Raw genomic sequence first — 18611 nt, forward strand, 5'->3', positions numbered from 1 at the left:
CTGAAGCCGAATCTCTTCCTGTGCCTCACTTTGTTTAAAAATTTGCAGATTTTGCCAAGGTTTTAACCAGTTCTTTCCTGATCATCCCAATACCAGTGTCTGGGCATGCAAAATTTCTTATAGCGTGTCATTTTGAATTTTTTTCAGTCAGTAGTGATAACTTTATCTAAAGCATCAGGAGCATTTGAAATCAGTTCTCTTAGGAACAGATCCTTGCCAAAGAATCAATTAAAAGTTTCATAATTAGGTTAACATCTATCCAATTGAATGGCCTCCTCTGCTCTTTACTTCTTAATTTTCTGTCTTGGACCCTGGAAAAATCCTTAATTTTCATCCAGATCTTCAACCAGTGTACAACCACATTAATGAAATTACGTGCTCGAACTGACCAGAGACTCGGCAGAATGCAGCAGAGGCCCATGACCCACAGGGCCTTCACGGTACTTGGCCAGTGTCAGGTGGGATGTCTCTTTCGATGTCGGGCTACTTCTCCCTCTCTGCTCCCAGGGTGAGAGTGTCACCCTGTGTGGTCCACCAAACCTGTATGGTCCTCCACACTCTTGGAAGTATTCATGATTAGGTAGGAAGCCATCATACCTCTGGTAAAAAAGAGGAAACGTGGTAAAGTAGGACTGGACTATATATTCCAAAGAGCAGAGAATTATTTTTTTTTCCTCTCAAAGAAAAAAATAACTTCCTCTCTGTGAAGCTGAAGAACTACTAAATAGTTTTTTGAAGACAATGGTTTCCTTAGCAACCATGAGTTATCACCACTTCTCTCTGATGTGCAGAATTTTCTTTAATAGCCTGGGCCTACAGTAGCAACATTGGTTAGCTCTTTATTCAAGATATCTAAGATTTTCTCTCATTTTTCTATCTGTCACTCCCAGCAGGCTGGTATTTGCTTTTTTCTTTTAGCCAGTTTATCATTTATTTAGGAAATATTTTCTGAAACCCTATTATGTACAAAACAGTCAGGTTTATAAGAGCAAGACAAGACTCATGTACAAATTCAAAGCAGTATAAGTATTATTCATATAAATACTACAAACCAAATGATCTATGAAGATCTGCTGTTGCCTAGAATTGTTTTTTCCTTCACTAGTACTATTTGGAATGGAATAGGCAACTAGCAATGTATTGAGATCTGGATTTTGGTGGTATAAAGTCAGAAAATGTGATATAGGTGAACTTTGTTAAATAAAATAGAATTTGCTATTTACTAGTCAAAAATTTTGTTGCTGTCTTAAATCTTTTCTGTGCTTAGAGAGCATATGAAAATTCATTGACAGGTATTAATTCTGTTCTCTTGTGTATATAGCTTTGAAAACATTAATTTGTTAGGAATATTCTTTGAATATACAGGGCTTATATACAGAGCCCCGTACTAAGTATTTTGGATCAAGCAGAAGAATTAGACATGCTCTCATTTCCTCACAAGGAGATTTTATGATCTAGTGGCACATATAAAAATATATATATACAGAGGAAGGATGAAGAACAGTTGAGCTACTTATGGCCAATTGCCAAGTGATGACTAAAGCTCCACTGAGGGCTCAAATGCAGCAAATTGATCATTGTGTAGCTTTAATTAGGAAAGGAATGTCTTTCCAGCGGGCATCAAAGGAAACGAGGGATGAGACTTACCACAACAGTCTTGTTTTCATGACTTGAATACACTCTATCTGCCTTTCTTGAACATGAGTGTTCTTTTTCACATTTTCCCCATCAAACATATTTGGGAAGACAAGATCCTTAGAGGTTCAAGCATATCATTATTGGGAATCCTCTTCAAAATCCTTTAGCGGAAATAGGCTTTGGAAAGTCTGCCATAGATTCCTACCATTATGCCTTCGAGTTCTATAGAAAAGATAGTGTTGAGTATCTCCATGAACATTTGTTGATTACCAGGCATCCAAGGAGCTGCCAAGTCATAGAGAAGTTCGATTCCTGTTCCACCAGACAGAAAGGAAATCCTTCCATGAAGCTTTTATAAGGATACAGAAGACTTCGCACATTCGGAAGCAGTAGCAATAGTAGTCAGACGTTAGGAGCAAAGCTCCAGTTCCACCTAACATCGAATGAGTTACCTCCGTGATCCAACTTCTGCGTTAAGTCCGATTTTGATATAAAAAAGAGCTAGGCAGAGTTCCTATCTTGAGATTTTATCATTTAAGAGGGCTTGAGATTTAGAGAATGAGGAAGAGATTGGAATAATTTTTTTGTGTTTCTGCTTGATAGAGGGTGTGTCCCTGTGTGCCTTAGGTTGCTTCCTTTTCTCATTCACTGTTTTGCACTGAATCTGAGTTTGTGTTCCCACCTGGATTTGTAGCCATTTGGACTGTCTCCATGCTGTGCATAACGTCACTAATTCAGCCTTGTTGTGACTCGAACAGAGCCAAACTATAAATTATGTGTAGAGCTTCACTTGGTCTCTGCTCCTTATCCTGCGTAGAATGTAGCTTGTAGTCCCTACCCTGAGCACTGAGCTGGCAAAAGCTTGGAATGGTTTCCATTACTATCCCTTACCTCCTCCCTTCCCATTTCCTGCTCCCCTTATCTCTGGTTTTCATTTAGATGCTGACATCAGAAGGAGCACAGCTTCAAACAGCAAATCCTTCACTTCTTCGCAATCCTTGTAAGTACTCCCCCACCCCCAATAAAACCTTAGGTATATGGAGAAACAAACCCAGTTCTTGGTGTATGGATGGGAAAGGCCATAGATGAAGCAGCCACATTCACAAAGAGACAAGGTAAAAGTTAAAGTGATGGGCCTACCTGTTGGTGGCAAGTCCCCTGGGATCATTTGTTTAAACGGGGTGGGCTCTGGTGGAGGCGAAATTTGCAGTATGGATTGTTTCTTCTCTGCTGACTCTGATGATACCAGAGGCCCCCAGAAGATCAGGTCCCCAAAGAGAGAACAGTGATCATGATTTCTGATTATGAAATCTAATTGAACTGGTTTCACACTGTAGATCCAACTAGGGGAAATAATGGGCCATTTGGGAGCAACAAATAGTCCTTTATTGTTCACAAGGCAGTTTTACTCCATTGGTTTTGTAAACAGGTCTTATAACCCCGTTTTGCAGTTAAAGAAACTGAAGCTTTGAGAAGGGAAGTGATATAGAATCCTTAACTAACAGTGCTGTATAATTCTATTAAGTGGGATTTGAGCCAAAGTCTTCAGACCATAAGATCAGTATATTTTCCTCTCTACGTGTGTCTGAAGATGATGAGAAAAGAAGTCAAGCCAACTGGGGGTGCTGGGAGTGTTTTCAGCCTGGAAGTCACAAGGCATAATATCAGATCCTGGAGGGAAGGCTCCCATCTTCCTGTCTTTTCTCTACACTCAGCCTTCCTTGAATCTCCTTTCCAGCTCTCACTGCTTTCTTCACTCTACATCTGCGGAGGCAGTGGCCATGGGACTCTTGAAGCAGTTTGAAGGCATGCAGCTCCCAGCTGCCTCAGAGCTGGAATGGCTAGTTCCAGAGCATGATGCCCCTCAGAAGGTATGCATCAGCTTTTTTCTTTTCTTTTTTTTCCCCCAAAGGATTTTATTTATTTGACAGAAAGAGGGAGTGTGTGCAAGTATGAACATGGGGAGCAGCAGAGGGAGAGGGAGATGCAGACTCCCTGATGAGCAGGGAACCTGATGTGAGACTTGATCCCCGGACCTGGATCATGACTTGAGCCGAAGGCAGATGCTTAACTGACTGTACCACCCAGGCGCCCCTCTTCAGCTGTTTTTTCTCCCACCGTCCAGCCCCAGGAGGCTGTGAGTCTTTCTGATGCTGTTCTCTTTTTCACATGCCCCTCTTCTAGAGTGAGTCTATGTATTTCTTTCCTTACTCATAGAAGCCATTTGTTACAAGTGTGTTGAGTGAATGAATGAATGAATGAATGAATACATGCTTGCCTGGGTTTTCCCTGGCAATATTCAAAATAAGAGATAATGGCTCCTTCATTCTCCTTATTCCACATGACTGCTTACCAGACCCAGAGGTGGAAGTCCTATGTTGTGACCACCTTTGAGACACTGAAGAAGTGAACTGTTTATATTCTTCTTTGCTCTACAAGTTGCATATAGCATAGCAAGGGCCCTGGGGTAGGTTCAGGGACAGCATCAGCAACGGGTACCACCACAGTGGAATGCCATTTCTGTTCCTTTTGCTTCGTGGAACACAATGCCCACCCTTCTAGTAGCCCGGTGCCTTCGTGGTTTGTTTTGAGGGCCAAGGTTCCTTGAACACCTTTACCTGAAGTATTCTTGAAATGTCTGTCATTAACTGTGTTTCTGTGATGGCCAACGGGTCAAGTCAGTGTTCCCCCAGACTATCTGTGTTCGATCACCCTGTGCTTTTCTCCTGCAGCTCCTGCCCATCCCTGACTCACTGCCCATCTCACCAGATGACGGGCAGCATGCTGACATCTACAAGCTGCGAATTCGTGTTCGTGGCAACTTGGAGTGGGCCCCACCCCGGCCTCAGATCATTTTTAATGTTCATCCAGCCCCGACGTGAGTAGCCAGTGTCTCTGTCCTTTGGGAAATGGTTACATCCTCTGGGTTATCGGGGCAGTCTCCTCACCTTTTTGTCTCTGCCTCCGCCTGTAACTCCTGCACAGTTCTGTTCACTCAGTAGCTGAGAGAGGGGATTGTCCGTCTTGTCACAAGTCTTACTCCTGCTCCTCCTGTTGCTTCCCAGAGCTAGCGGCAGATGAGGTCTGGTATCACTGGCCTTCCCGACTGTTGCCTTCCTCCCAGTAGTTTTGTGAGATTTTCTGGGTTTTCCTCTCTTAAGATGGTTGCTTTTCTTTCCTCTTGTTCTTTTCTCTGTCCTATTTCTCATCTCTTACATTTGTATAGGAAGTGTGGTTCATTACTGGAGGCTGTCCCTGCCTAGACCTAAATCCTTACCTAGTAATCCTCAGTTTGAATTGGTTCTCCCAGTGGGTACATTGGGTCCAACTCGAAAACACAATATGTGAGCTCCCCCTCTCCCCATACTTACTTAACAGGAGCCCTGTGTTTGCCTCCTTATCCTTGACATGCCAGAGGCCTTGTGTAGCTAGTATCTGCCAAAGCTGTCCCCTCCCCCTCTCCTCAGGAGGAAGATCGCGGTGGCCAAGCAGAATTACCGCTGCGCAGGGTGTGGCATTCGGACCGACCCTGGTGAGCATCTTCTCCCACCCCCATAGCACCCCCATAGCACCTCCAGCGGCTATACCACCTCACACACTCAGCAGAGTCAGGGAGGGTCAGGGAGTTAGTGAGAGGAGGCGGCAGAGCAGAACTAGGAAACGGAAAGAAGGGGCCTGGACCTGGAAGGTAGGTCTAGGCAAGATCACTGGCAATCAGAGAGAAGTTATTTCTGGGAGCACGTTACCAGCATTGTGCACTGAAGAAAACTGGGTACTTCAGGCCAGGTGCTTGGAAGTTGGATCTTACCATCTCTGGCAAGGTTTGCTTCCTCAGTGACCTTCAGGGGGACACAAAAACCACAGGCCCCACTCTGTGGGTTTCTGCTAGCTTTGGGAGCGCATACTGAGGTGGATGGAGCTGGGTGGTCATCCCTTCCTGCTCTTTGAAAAGGGGCAGGGGGCTGCCTCACTGGCTTGTAGATGGGAAAGCCACATCTGACCTTTGATTTTCTGGGTTTTCCAGATTATATCAAGCGGCTGCGGTACTGTGAGTACTTGGGCAAGTACTTCTGTCAGTGCTGCCATGAAAATGCCCAGATGGTCATCCCCAGCCGGGTTCTGCGCAAGTGGGACTTCAGCAAGTACTATGTCAGCAACTTCTCCAAGGACTTGCTCATTAAGATCTGGAACGATCCTCTCTTCAATGTGCAGGACATCAACAGTGCCCTCTACAGGAAGGTCAAGCTGCTCAATCAAGTCCGGGTGAGAGCCTTGAAAGGCAACATCCTGGATTACCCTCCTCATCCCTCATCCCCTCCCTCTGTTCGTACAGGCTTTGCCCGGGTCACCACACCCCTCTCTGTCATCATGTCAGAGCTGGAACCATCTCCTCACTCATGCTTTCTCTGCATATGTTCCCAGTCCCCGCCCTTCCCTACCTCTCTGTCTAGTTAGAGCCTCAGACCTGACCACGGCCACTCTGAAGCCATAGATGGCACTCAGTGACAAAAACAGGAGTTCTCCCTGCACTGAACGTATACTCAAGGGAGGAGAGGGTAGCAGGTGGGAAATTCAAATTCTGGATTTCTCAGTGGCTCTCGATTGTGTATGTGATTTGGGAGTCCAGCTAAGCAGAGGGGGGCACCTCTCTGATGGGAGGTCATTTTAAAGCAAGACGGATATAGAAAATCATTGGGCTCTGGCTGCTGCATGCAAAGCTTCTGGGTCCCCACGGTTCAAGGGTCCTGGTCATTCTAATGGTTTTTTTCTCTCGTCTCCATACCTGGTCTTACCCCCCACTCAACCACCACAACATCTTCCTCTTCAGCTGCTACGGATTCAGCTGTATCATATGAAGAACATGTTCAAGACGTGCCGACTGGCCAAAGAGTAAGTCTTGTGTGGAGGCCAGAGGCCTCTTGCTGGGTTAATGTCTCTGGAAGAGACATGCCCCAGCAGTTGTCCCTTATTATGTGAAGAGGGAGAATAGAGAGATTTGCAGACAACTCAGAAATGGTAAACAAGAAGCCTGTAGCAGGAACTGTGTCTCTGTTCTTCTCTCTGGAAGGGGAAGTCTCTGGTTCTTCTATCCAGGGCAGACCTACCACGCTTTGCAAGCTGGCATGAGTCACTTGCAGAAGGGCATAAAAGGCCCTTCTCCTATCCAGATATCTAGTAGTGTGGAGGGTCTGGGGTGGTCTGGAACGCCTAGGCTGGCTGAGTGTTGCCCACCCTCATTGCCTCTGTCTGGGACCCTTCTCTTCCCTGTCCTGCTTCTGAATAGAGATCCTCTGTTTTGATGGGCCGCACAAAATGTTCATTTTCTATGCCTGCTTACTTCCCCTCACTTCCTGTAGGCTTCTGGATTCCTTTGACACAGTTCCAGGCCACCTGACCGAGGATCTCCACCTGTACTCACTGAATGACTTGACTGCAACCAGGAAGGGGGAGTTGGGGCCCCGGCTTGCTGAGCTCACCAAGGCAGGGGCTGCCCACGTAGAGCGATGCGTGGTGAGATGGTCTCCCTTTAGCACGGAACTGGGCTCTTCTTTAGGGATATGGAGAGTAGGATGAACTCAGGTTCTTGCCATGCATTTCTAGGAAGTTGACATGGCCTGTCAGCACTATGACAGAAACTGGGCAGGATTGCTATTCCCTGGGTTGGGGAAAGGCTAAATCATCCAGATCTGAAGAACCCAGAATTTGAAGAGGATGTGGTGCTGGCGTAGCCCCTGGGTAACGGGCAGGACTGAGTGGGGCCTTCACTATAGAATTGTCCTCATGTGGGAGGAGAACCTGGAGCTAGAATCTGGACCAGGTCTCTGCTTTATCATTTTCAGTCGGTGTGACCAAAGGAAATATGTTGCCCTCTCTGCAGTAAGCCTCAATTTTCTAGTCTTTAAAGCAAAGATAATAATACCCCTTGTCCTTTCCTCTCGGGATTTTTGAGAACTGATGACATAATTTACATGAAAGCATTTTGTACACTTCATTCTATAGATGCAGGTTATTATTGTCCTTGATATACCCATTGTGCCAGAAATTCAGAAGTTCCATTTTTAGAATTTCACATCTTGGGATATGCCCGGTATATGTTCCTGTGACAGTCCCGGAATTAGAGCCTAAAACAGGGCATATGTAGAGATCCTGTGTAGATCTCTCAAGCTCTCTTGTAGCCACTTTAAAGCTCTGTCTCACACTGCCCAGTCCTGGCCCCAGTTTGGCTCTCAGGCTCCCGAGTCCAGCTGGCTCTCTTCCCAGAAGGCACGAGAACCCCTGAGAACCCACTCAAGTCTTATTTATATTTTGCTCTTTTCCTCACTTGTGTTCATCCCCTGGTCCCCGTCCCTGGTATGAAGCCCCTCATTTTGCTGCCTTTCCTCCCCAGCTCTGCCAAGCCAAGGGCTTCATCTGTGAGTTCTGTCAGAATGAGGATGACATCATCTTTCCTTTTGAGCTCCATAAGTGCCGGACCTGTGAAGGTAAGGGCCGGTGCCTGCTGTTGAGTGGGCAAACAAGACTGAACCCAAGGCTAATTGATTTCCCTCAGCCTTCCCTGTTAACAGGAGTTGAATTTGACTCCACAACTCCCTGTTTTCAGCCCGGGTGTACCAAGCCTTGGTGGCAAGAAGGGGCTGTGGCAGTGACTTACTTCCAGCCTGAGATAATACAAGTTGTTTTCTGTTCTCTTCCCAACCTGAATAGAGTGTAAAGCATGTTACCATAAAGCTTGTTTCAAGTCTGGAAGCTGTCCCCGGTGTGAGCGGCTGCAGGCCCGGCGGGAACTGCTGGCCAAACAGAGCCTGGAGTCTTACATGTCAGACTACGAGGAGGAACCCACGGAAGCCTTGGCCCTAGAGGCCACCGTCCTGGAGGCCACCTGAAGAAGGCGCATTAAACCCTCTTTCCAGCGGCCAGGGTCACACGTAATGCAGAACTGAGCCACCCTTTCAAGGACTTTCCCCACTTGAGTTTTTTTTTTTTCCTTTAATTCTTGTCATCATTATTATTTTTTTTAAAATGACTTGTCTAACATCCATGTAAATCAACCTTTGTTAGGTTGGTGGGGTCCAATCTGTTGTGACAATTTATAGGTACTGGGTATTTCCATCAGAACTGACACATGAGTCCTTATGTGAAGCTTCTAGTGCCTCTGTCGGGAATGGACGGTGAGACCCGATTCTTCTGACATCTGTGGCCTTCTCTACTTGGACCAGATCTGGTGTCAGCTGCATTTCAAGTATCATTTCCAGTTTTATTTTGTTTTAGTTCTGGAGCTTCCGAGTCAGGTCTTTTGCAACCAACTGACTTCTCCTTTGCTGCTGAAATAGGAGGATGGAGTTTTCTCTCTCTGTCCTGGAATGGAGTCAGACTGGGCCCTGAGGAGAAGCAGCAGAGAATGGGACTGCATCGTGGGCATCCTGTCCAACTTATGTAGGTCTTTGTGAGGCCATGGAAATGGCATTCTTACCTGGAATCCTCAGAGACGCTGAGGAGGCACCTTGACGACCTTGTTTGAGATCGTCTAGGCATTGAAGATGTCACAGATTACCCCGGTGGGGTTGAAGCAAAGAAGCAGAACTGTTACTTAAGCCAGGCCCCTTCATGGCCTTCCATCAGGCAGAAGCGAGGCTGCAACTCTGTTGCTTCGAGAGCATTTATTCAGTCAGAGGAGCTGTTGGCCTCCTCTTACGTGATAAGGTCTCTTTTAGTCAACCTAGCTCTGGTGCAGATATGATCTTTCAAGCTCAGGCAAGTCCCCGAAGCCATCCTAAGCTGCAGACAGAAACTCCATCCACCGTCTTATTTGTGGGTCTCTTGGCACCGTGTCCTCTGTTAGACGGTCATTTTGGTTCTGAGTGAAGGTATGGCCCCACTCCATTCTTATCCCCTTCCTGCATCAGAGCTGGAACCCTCCTTGGTGGCTGAACTCTTGCCTTAGTTTCTTTTGTTAAAATCAAGGTGGGGGCAGGGAGATTTCTGCTATTAGTCGGGTGAGAAAACTTGGCCATTTGTGGGTGTGAGTGTGAGTGTGAATGTTCCTGTTATGCACTGAACTCTGTAGTCTGGTGATATCCATATGTTCACTCATTCTTTTCATATTACTAATTTTAACACACCTTTAACATACCTTTTCTTAAAATGTGCGTTTTGATGGGACCGTGAATATGTTTGTGGTGTTCTTTACATTGCCGTAGCCCCGACCCCCATCCAGCACGCCGGTCAGGGCTGCTGTTCTGAGGGCTGGTAGCTCTGTGAATAAGAGCCCACAGCACTTTTTCCCTGGGCTTGACTTCTTGTGTACCTGTCTTTCCATAATTGGCTGCTAGTAGAAAAAACTTGGTTTGGATGCTGCCCCAAGAAGCTGAACAGAAAGCAGCACACAGTTGGTGGAAGCTGATGAGTGACTGAGCTGGAGACAGCCAGGAGTCTCACAGGAAGTGAAAGGGGCTATAGGGTAATGGCCAGAGCTGAGGCTTCACCTGGGCTAGAGGGAGCAGGGAACAAGTGACCCATGGCATTGGTCTCCTTCCTCAGACTTAGGATCAGGCCAGAAGACTCTGAGGCTCTTCTCCCTTCAAGTCATGGAGGAGGCTCTGAGGCCAAGTCCTGTAGCCCAGCCCGGTTTTGAGGGGCTAACTAGGAGCTCTGTTGTCCTTCAAAGAGCTTTGGGAATGGCCCCATATTACTCAAGTCTTACTAAGGGTTAGGCCTCAGATTCTTGTTAAAGAAAAAAGCTGAGCTCTGTGTCCAGTTTTGGTATACATTACACATCTAGCTCCTTAGTCTTAAGTCACTACACTGGAGGAGAGAGGCACTGTCATTATTGTCCCGCCTGTTTTGTATTAGCAGAGGACCAAAGGAGGGAAAACCTGACAGTTTCCAAAGTTGAGCTCAACGATTTTACAGGCTCCTGGTTTTTCACTTATTTTTCTCCACCTTCCCTACTCCATCTTCTTAGATTGCATAGCTGTTTTAGTGACCCTGACACTCTGCTGTCATTACTGTCCAAATACCCATTTATTTATTTATTTGAGAGGAAAGAGAGAGAGGAGAGAGTATGGGATGTTTTGAAAGCACTTTGCAACTTACAGCAGTATCTAAAAACCCCCAGCTGTTGTGAGGAAAAGTATGAATGCACTGAAGAGCATTCCTTCTAAATGAAATGGGAGGGAAGAAGTTCTTTTTTATAAATAAAGGGAAGAAAGTTACAGGTTGGCTTACAAGGTAGAGACAAGGTTCAGACATAGCAGAAGAGTGGAAGGCAGGTATTTTCCACTTTAATGAGGCTGTTATTGACTTTCTCTGCCAAGGCTTTAGAGCTTCTGTTGAATTAACATAAAAGGAGCAAGAGTCTAAATAGAGATGTTCTGTTCATGTACAACTCGTGTTCTGAACTGGATTTCTACTCGCTGTAATTCATACACAGCCTAACAGTCTGTTGTCATCTTCAATAAACTAAGGAAATGAAATTCCCGCCTTTTATTTGTCTGCTTTGACTATCAGGAAATGGTATTGCGTGTCTACTGTAAAGCAGGCATGTTTGAAAATTCAGGAGGTTTCTGAATTCTGATGCAAAGAAAACTGGACCTTCCAAGTCAGGAAAAGTGGGTGTGAGAATGAGTTGTCACTGACTTGCTGTGTGACCTCAAGCAGATCACTTTGCTTCTCTGGATTTCTGTTTCTTCATGGATCAAAGATACGGGTGCTAGTCCTTACCAGTGCACGAGGTGTGCCCCCCTACCCATCCTTTTGATGTGAATATCTTATTTTAAAATGAGGTAGGGGCACCTGGCTGGCTCAGTCAGTGGAGCGTGCGACTCTTGATCTCAGGGTTGTGGGTTCAAGGTGCAGAGGGTACTTCAAAATAACAAATTTTATTAAAAGAAAATTAACAATAAGTGAGGTAAATCTTTCTCTGATTCTCACTTCTGTGAACACCTTGCTCTGAGTTTCTCTCTTATGCTCTTGGCCCACTGGAGCTCCAGCTTCCCCTTTGCAACTTTCTGAGCAATTCTGCTTTGATGTCCCTTGGTCATCTCCCACTAATATGTCCAAACCCAACACAAATATCGTATTCCCCCTAATCTAACCAATAGTCACCCCAGCTTGAAAATTTGGTTGTCTTCAACTCCTTCCTCTCCAAGTTAGCTAGCATGTTTAGCTAACAAAGCATTATCTCCTTCCTACCACCTGTCATCAAGTTCTGATTTTTTCTCTTGAAAATAAATCTGCCTTGTCCTTTTCTATCATTAGCACACAAATTCAGGTTCTTATCTTACATCTCAACCATCTCTAGCCATGCCAGTCTCTTCTTATTTAATCATCCATCAAACATTTGGGTACCTGCTGTCTTCCAGTTTCTGTACTAGGCTCTGTGGCTATTGCTGGGAGAAAAATGGAGGCACTTCATACCCCTAGGGCATTTAGAGTCTTGAGGGGGAGATAGACGTGGCCCAAAAGTCACTGAAATGAATATTGTAATTACAAGCTTCAATAAGAGCTGTGAAGGAAACAAGTAGATGCTACTACCTTAAAAAACATCATAATTTAAATTGGAGACAAGTAAGTCCCCTGATGAGGCAGGGTAGGGAGAAAAGGATTCCAGATGGGGACTGTCATATGTGTTGGTGCTGACACAGGAGGAGTTTGGGCAAGGAACTGCAGGAAGGACTGAATTGCAAATTTTAGCTTTTATTCTTAGAACACTGGAAAGCCATCGTAGAGTTCTAGTCAGAGGAGTGACTCAGCTGGTTAAAATGTCAGTGTGTACTTTCCAGAGAATAAATAGAGTAAAGCAAGAGTAGAAGCAGTGGGATCTTCTAGAGGGTTGGCTGTAGTGACTCAAGAGAGAAATTATGTTGATTTGGACAAGGGCATGGAACATTGTCATCACTGTCCGCTCATTACCCCAGACCTCTGAAAACAAGGCGCATTCCAAATGTTCTACAATGACTTGGGCATTTTAAATCAGTGAAGGAAAGGCAGAGGATCAAGAGATTGAAAAGATACTGGGAGAAATGACAGAACCCATGAAAATTAGCAACTCAGTCTCAGAGAGCACAGAGACGAGGACAACCCTAGGAACCTCCGCTGCAGGATTTGCGAACTGCTTGAGCCTGGCTGCTTGTGAGGCAGGCCCAAGGGTAAGGACTGTTCTGGGGACTCACTCCCAAGTATTAGGACACACCCCAAAGAAAGGGGAGCTGTGAGTTGGGGAGTCATCCACTGGGGCCTTGACTATTATTCATCAATCCCTGTGGCCCCAGGAGTATGTACGTTTGCTCTATCCTCTAATGGTATAGAATAGGCATAGTTTTTATAGCATCTTGGTTAAAGTGAGGCCCAAGCCTGCTTCCTTTTTCCTATGAACTTCTGGCTTAGAGTATGGGGAAAAGGGAACACTCTGCCCATCCCGTCCTGCTGACTCTTCTGCCCTGGTCAGCTACAGTCTTCTCCCATATTCAGTCTCCAGGATATCCAACTGCTTGCTTAAAATATTAGGGATAGCAGCTGCCATATGGTCTACGCTTACCCATTGCAAGCTTGATGTTCTCAGGATCAAAGATGAATGTGATGAACAAGGAAAGAGAATCTGCTTAGCACTACTCCTTTAGGAGTATGGAGAACATGAGGCTGTGTTTTACCTTTACACTTGCCGCCTCCTTCTTTCCTGTGAACTACTTCTGAAGGCTTTGGAGGGACATCAGAGATTTAGTCATTAATTTTCCTGGATTCTGTCATTTATCCCAATATCATGACCGTGTCTTCATACCAGACCAGCGAGGTAAGGGTTAGTGGGTTAAAATAAATCTTGAGTGGTGGGAGAGCTCTTAGGTAGGTGGGAGTTTTAGGGACCAGCCTTCTGAGAGGCTGCAGCAGGCCAGTAAGATGCAAGCCTGCAACCCAGCGGTACAGCCCTGATGACCTGGAATCTTTTGGCCACTTTGTCACTGTAGGTACATCCTGTCATTTTTTTCTCACTGCTCTGGGAATATCTCACTTGTTTTCCTGTTAAACAGTGATGCTTGAAGTTCTCGACTTGCTTTATCTCCCCACTGGCCCACGGCAGGAACAGAAGCTAGCCTCCCAGCTTCTCCCCCAAACCCCTGTTTCCACAGCCAGCCCCCCAACGGCTTCAGCACTAGCAATGGTGGAGGGTGGGGGGACAAGCAAGTAGAAGGTTCTTTCTCTCCTTTCCCTCCTTACCTCCTAGCCTTTGCCACTTAAAATCTGAGAAGAAATTCAGCCTAGATGCCAGCCATAGTTCTCCCTGCGCCATGAACTAAAAGAAGATTTGTAATCTCTGCCTTAACCACTGGAAGCCCCACAACCACAGATCTACCTAAAAGAAAGTCCTGACACAGAGAAAAGTAGGAATGAGCCTACAGAGGAAAAGGAAATGAAAGAGAACTGCTTCTCTCTCTTTCTCTTTTGTTTGTTCAATAGTTCTTTAATTTCCAATACATTCACATGCTTAAAGTCCACAAAAAAGTATACAGTGAAAAGGCTCCCATGTCTGTAGCCATGTGCCCAGTTTTTGCCTCACTCCCTTTAGGAGTCCCTCATTACTTTTCTACTTATTCTTAGAGAGTTTCTTTATGGAAAAATAAGCAAATAATATATTCTTTTTATTCTGGGGCTCCTGGGTGGCTCAGTTAGTTAAGCGTCCAACTCTTGTTTTCAGCTCATGTTATGATCTCGGGATGCTGAGATCAAACCCCATGTTGGGCTCTGTGCTCAGTGGGGAGTCTGCTTGAAGATTCTCTCTCTCTCTGCCCCTCCCCCAAATGAATAAATCTTTAAAAACCCCAAAATATATACTTTTTTAAGAAAAGTTTTATTTATTTGAGAGAGAGTGAGGGAGAGAGAGCATGAGTGGAGTTGGGAGAGGGGAGGAGGGAAGAGGGAGAGGGAGTAGCAGAATTCCGGCTGAGCAGGGATCCAGGCTTGGGGCTTGATCCCAGAACCCTGACATCATGGCCTGAGCTGAAGGCAGACACTTAACTGACTGAGCCACCCAGCTGCCCCCAAAATATATACTCCTTATTCTTCACCCTTTAAAAAAAAAATGGTCTATTATATGTACATTTAAGTACCTTGCTTTTTTTTAAAACAGTGTCTTAAATAATTTTCTGTATCAGTACATGAAGAGTTTCCTTATTCTTTTTATAGTGGCACATTTTCCATTATATGATTGGACAATACTTGGTTCAACAGTTACCTATTGATGAGCACTTAAGTTGTTTCCTATCTATTGTTGTTACAAACAACGCTGTAATGAAAAATCTGGTCGTACATTATTTTATATGGGTGCAAGTGTTTGTAGGATAAATTCTCCAAAGTGGAACAACTGGCACAAAATACGGGTGCATTTGTAATTTTGGTAAATATTGTCAAATTGCCCTCCAGAGTGGGGATGAGGAGATTGGAGTAGGGGAGAGGATGGAAAACATTACTGTGAGGTCACACTCCTTTGGCTAAAACTCACCACCATTTCTGTCTACAAGATAAAGTTTGTTTCCTTCCCCTGGCACATACAGGATCTTCAAAACATGGCCACACTTTAGCTTCCTAACTTCACTTCCTGCCATTCCTTGAACTACTTGAGGTTTCCCAACTATGCCTTGAATCCTTCTTCCTTTGAAGAGCTAATTCAGCTATATCCTGGTTTTCTCTGATTTATTCTCTACCCATTCTCCGAGAGCCCTTAGCACTCTCTCAGGGCCTCTGTTAGAACACTTCTCATGCCGTCTTGTCATTTAGCATTTTCTCTAAGAGCACAATGGACAAGTGAATGAACGGGATGAATGCGTGAATGGCCAGGTGGCCATCGGAATGTAAGGAACTGCCTGTTCTACATGGGAACAAGACTGGTCAGAAGTACACTGTGGGACAAAGGACAGGAATGTTCTGACTTTTCCTCTGACTACCACCCCTCTTAGCTCTCTTATTTCTTTCCTTGGGACCAAATCTTTGTGGTGGTTACTTTCCTAAATCGTAAAGTGATAAAAATACACTCATCTCCCTTCTCTTCCCTCAGCTGCTTTGCAACTGTTCATGTGTTGTTTTGTCCAGCAGCCATTATCAGGGAACATAACATTCCAAATGCCCTTTACTCACCTTATTATTAAACAGCCAGCCTTTCCTTGCCAGGGACTAAACTGGGAGACAGAATGATATTTAGATGCCCTAAAAACACCCTAGGGATTTAAAAATCTTCATGTCTACACAGTAAGCTGAGAGAATGATAAAGCCACATGAAAAATTACTGAAGCTGTTAAAATGTCCAAACATTTTCCACCTAGAGATAGAAAAATAGCTTATAGTACAAAATCTTACTTGTTCTAAGAAGCATAGTTTATTGTTACAAATTAGTTGTGGTTCACACAAAGTCAAAGCCTGATTCCCAGCAAGTTCTCAAGCTTCTCAACATTTAACTTAGATTTGAGATCTCCATAGGCTAAGCTCAAGAACACTGTTCAAAAGGTGGGGGGAACACCAGACCAGCAACCAACCAATCAACCATCCATCCATCATGCTGGACATGGAGCCTGCTGGAGACTCTCTCTCTTTCCCTCTGCCCCTCACAGCCCACCCCCAACCCCACTCGCACTCTCTTTCTCTCTCTCTAAGGAAAAAAAAAAAAAAAGTATGGAAATAGAATAGAGCAAGTTTACAATGGAGAAACCTAGCCAATACTACCTTAACTAAGTGATTGAGGTTAATACCACCATTGACATCATATGGATATTATGCATTCTGGATATAATATGATGAGAAGGGCACATCACTTCTATGGTGTTCTTTTTAAAAACCCATAACTAGTCATGAGGGAAACATAAGACAAAGCCGATTTGAATACTTTCTACAAAATAGCTGACCTGTACTCCTCAAAACCGGCAAGGTCAGGAAAAACAAGACTGAGAAACTGCTGCACACCAGAAGAGCCTAAGGAGACATGATTAAATACGGTGTTCCGTCCTGAATTAGATCCTGGAACAGGAAAAGGACATTAGCAGTAAAACTGGTTAAATCTGAGTAAAATCTGAAGTTTGATTAAATGTAATGTAAAAATGTTGGTTTCTTAGTGTTAAAAAATGTAAGATGGTAACATTAGCAAAAACATTTTCAAGAACTCTCACACTATCTTTGAAACCTTTCTGTAAGTCTAAAATTATTCAAAAATAAATTCATATATAAAAAATATATATAAGGAGTGCACTTGTGATGAGGCAGGTGCTGTATGGAAGTATTGAATCACTAAATTGTACACGTGAAACAAACATTACACTGTATGTTAACTAACTGGAATTTGAATAAAATTAAAGAAATATATATATCATTATTACAACTATGAAAAAATAGCCCTGGAAAGAAAAAATACATAAAGGAAGAGAAGGAAAGAAATAAAAAAAATACTAAAATAAATGAGTTTCTATTGAAATGATGGGATTATGCAGTAATTATTTTCCCTCTTTGTGTACATATTGAAATATTCGCAAAGTGGTCATTTTATGTTTTCAGATGTAAAGAGCTAATTTTGGTTTGGTTTGGTTTGATTTTTTTTTCCCATTTTATTTATTTTTTCAGAGTAACAGTATTTATTGTTTTTGCACAACACCCAGTGCTCCATGGTTTGGTTTGATTTTAAGGAAAAAAAAAATTCTTTCCCGTGAAATGCAGAGGGAATGTACAAAAAGTATATAGATATTAAAGAACAGTGAAGACAGCTATTGCTTTAAAATACTACCTAAACATTCTTTAGCACAAGATAAGGTGACCCAAATTGGCCCAGAAAATATCCAGGCCTCCTCCCTTGTTGATCTTCCAGTCTCTTGCCCAGTCCCTCTGAGAACTGGTGTCTCTCTCTAGGCTTTCTGACCCGAGAGCACACCAGGAAGGGGACACCTTGGAGTTTCCAAAAACGATTTGCACATCCAGACTTAGAAATATTGGTTTCTATCCTTGATAGTTTTCAGGGTCCCCATTATTACCTTAATCCCGGAGGAACTGGCTTCTGGGTTCATTCCAACTAATTAGGGTCCCTGTGAAGGCTGGGACAGATGAGGTAGGGGCAGAGACAGGACTAGTGGGATGCAAAAAAAGTTCCCCTTACTGCCAAGTTTTACAGTGGAAGGCCCAGGCAATTTCAACTAACCAGTTTTCCAGAGACTTCTCAGATTCTAGCTATTTCAGACTACAAACAGCACTATTTGACTATGGAGTGGGGCTCCCATCATAAGCAGAAACTAATATGGGCAGAAACTACTCCTTAATTTGCACTTACTTGCCCTTACCATGCCCCCTTTGGACTCAAACAGAAGTAAAATCTTAAAACTCAGGATGAGGAGTTTACCACTCAAACAAATATTTATGCAATCTGCATTCTTTCCACAACGTACTAGTCAACTCAGGAGCCCCAGAGAAAAGCTAGACAGAGCAAGGCTTCTTTTTAATCCTTAGTTAATATCTTTCCCCACAAAAACCTTACCAGATTTGTGTTTTTAACCCACTGACCAAGGGGTGGGTACCTGGATCAATCTGGACTGCCTGAACGCTTTCCCTAGACTATGAACCTTAATAAGTTAACCAAAGACCAAAAACATGGATGGGCACTTATTCAGTCTAGCATGACCATGAGGCTGTCTGCCTGCCTCTCAGACTCTGGGGCTGCCAGGTTCTTACCCTGTTCTGAGTCTAGTTCTTTAGCCTTCCCTTCACATCTTTTTAGTATATTTCTTTGTTTCTTAAGTTAACAGGAATAGGCTTCTGTTTCTGACCAAGAATCCTGGTATTGTCAATGAACAGGTGAAAGAGAATGCAATGATTGGAATAATCCACAAGTTATGCAATCAAATACTGACTTTGTCTGATTTAAACTGTTCCAAATCGAAGATGGCAGAGAAGTAGCAGGCTGAGACATCAGGTAGCAGGAGATCAGCTAATGGCTTATTAATCCATTCCAAACA

General features: G+C 44.2%; 1 protein-coding gene across 11 annotated transcripts in view; it reads left to right on the forward strand.

Annotated features, from left to right (window-relative positions):
- RUBCN (rubicon autophagy regulator) overlaps nucleotides 1-14337 on the forward strand; it is a 57248-nt gene extending 42911 nt beyond the window's left edge. For all 11 annotated transcript variants that reach the window (XM_046002343.1, XM_046002333.1, XM_046002337.1 and 8 more), the window contains 9 exons: nucleotides 2578-2638; nucleotides 3377-3509; nucleotides 4371-4516; nucleotides 5106-5170; nucleotides 5663-5901; nucleotides 6467-6528; nucleotides 6996-7149; nucleotides 8027-8120; nucleotides 8344-14337. In XM_046002343.1, the coding sequence (XP_045858299.1) occupies nucleotides 2578-2638; nucleotides 3377-3509; nucleotides 4371-4516; nucleotides 5106-5170; nucleotides 5663-5901; nucleotides 6467-6528; nucleotides 6996-7149; nucleotides 8027-8120; nucleotides 8344-8522 (1133 nt within the window). In that variant the 3' untranslated portion in view covers nucleotides 8523-14337. The remainder of the gene's footprint in view (nucleotides 1-2577; nucleotides 2639-3376; nucleotides 3510-4370; nucleotides 4517-5105; nucleotides 5171-5662; nucleotides 5902-6466; nucleotides 6529-6995; nucleotides 7150-8026; nucleotides 8121-8343) is intronic.
- Nucleotides 14338-18611: the final 4274 nt, after the last annotated feature.

Source organism: Meles meles, chromosome 4 (genome assembly GCF_922984935.1).
Source record: "Meles meles chromosome 4, mMelMel3.1 paternal haplotype, whole genome shotgun sequence".
Taxonomy (NCBI): domain Eukaryota; kingdom Metazoa; phylum Chordata; class Mammalia; order Carnivora; family Mustelidae; genus Meles; species Meles meles.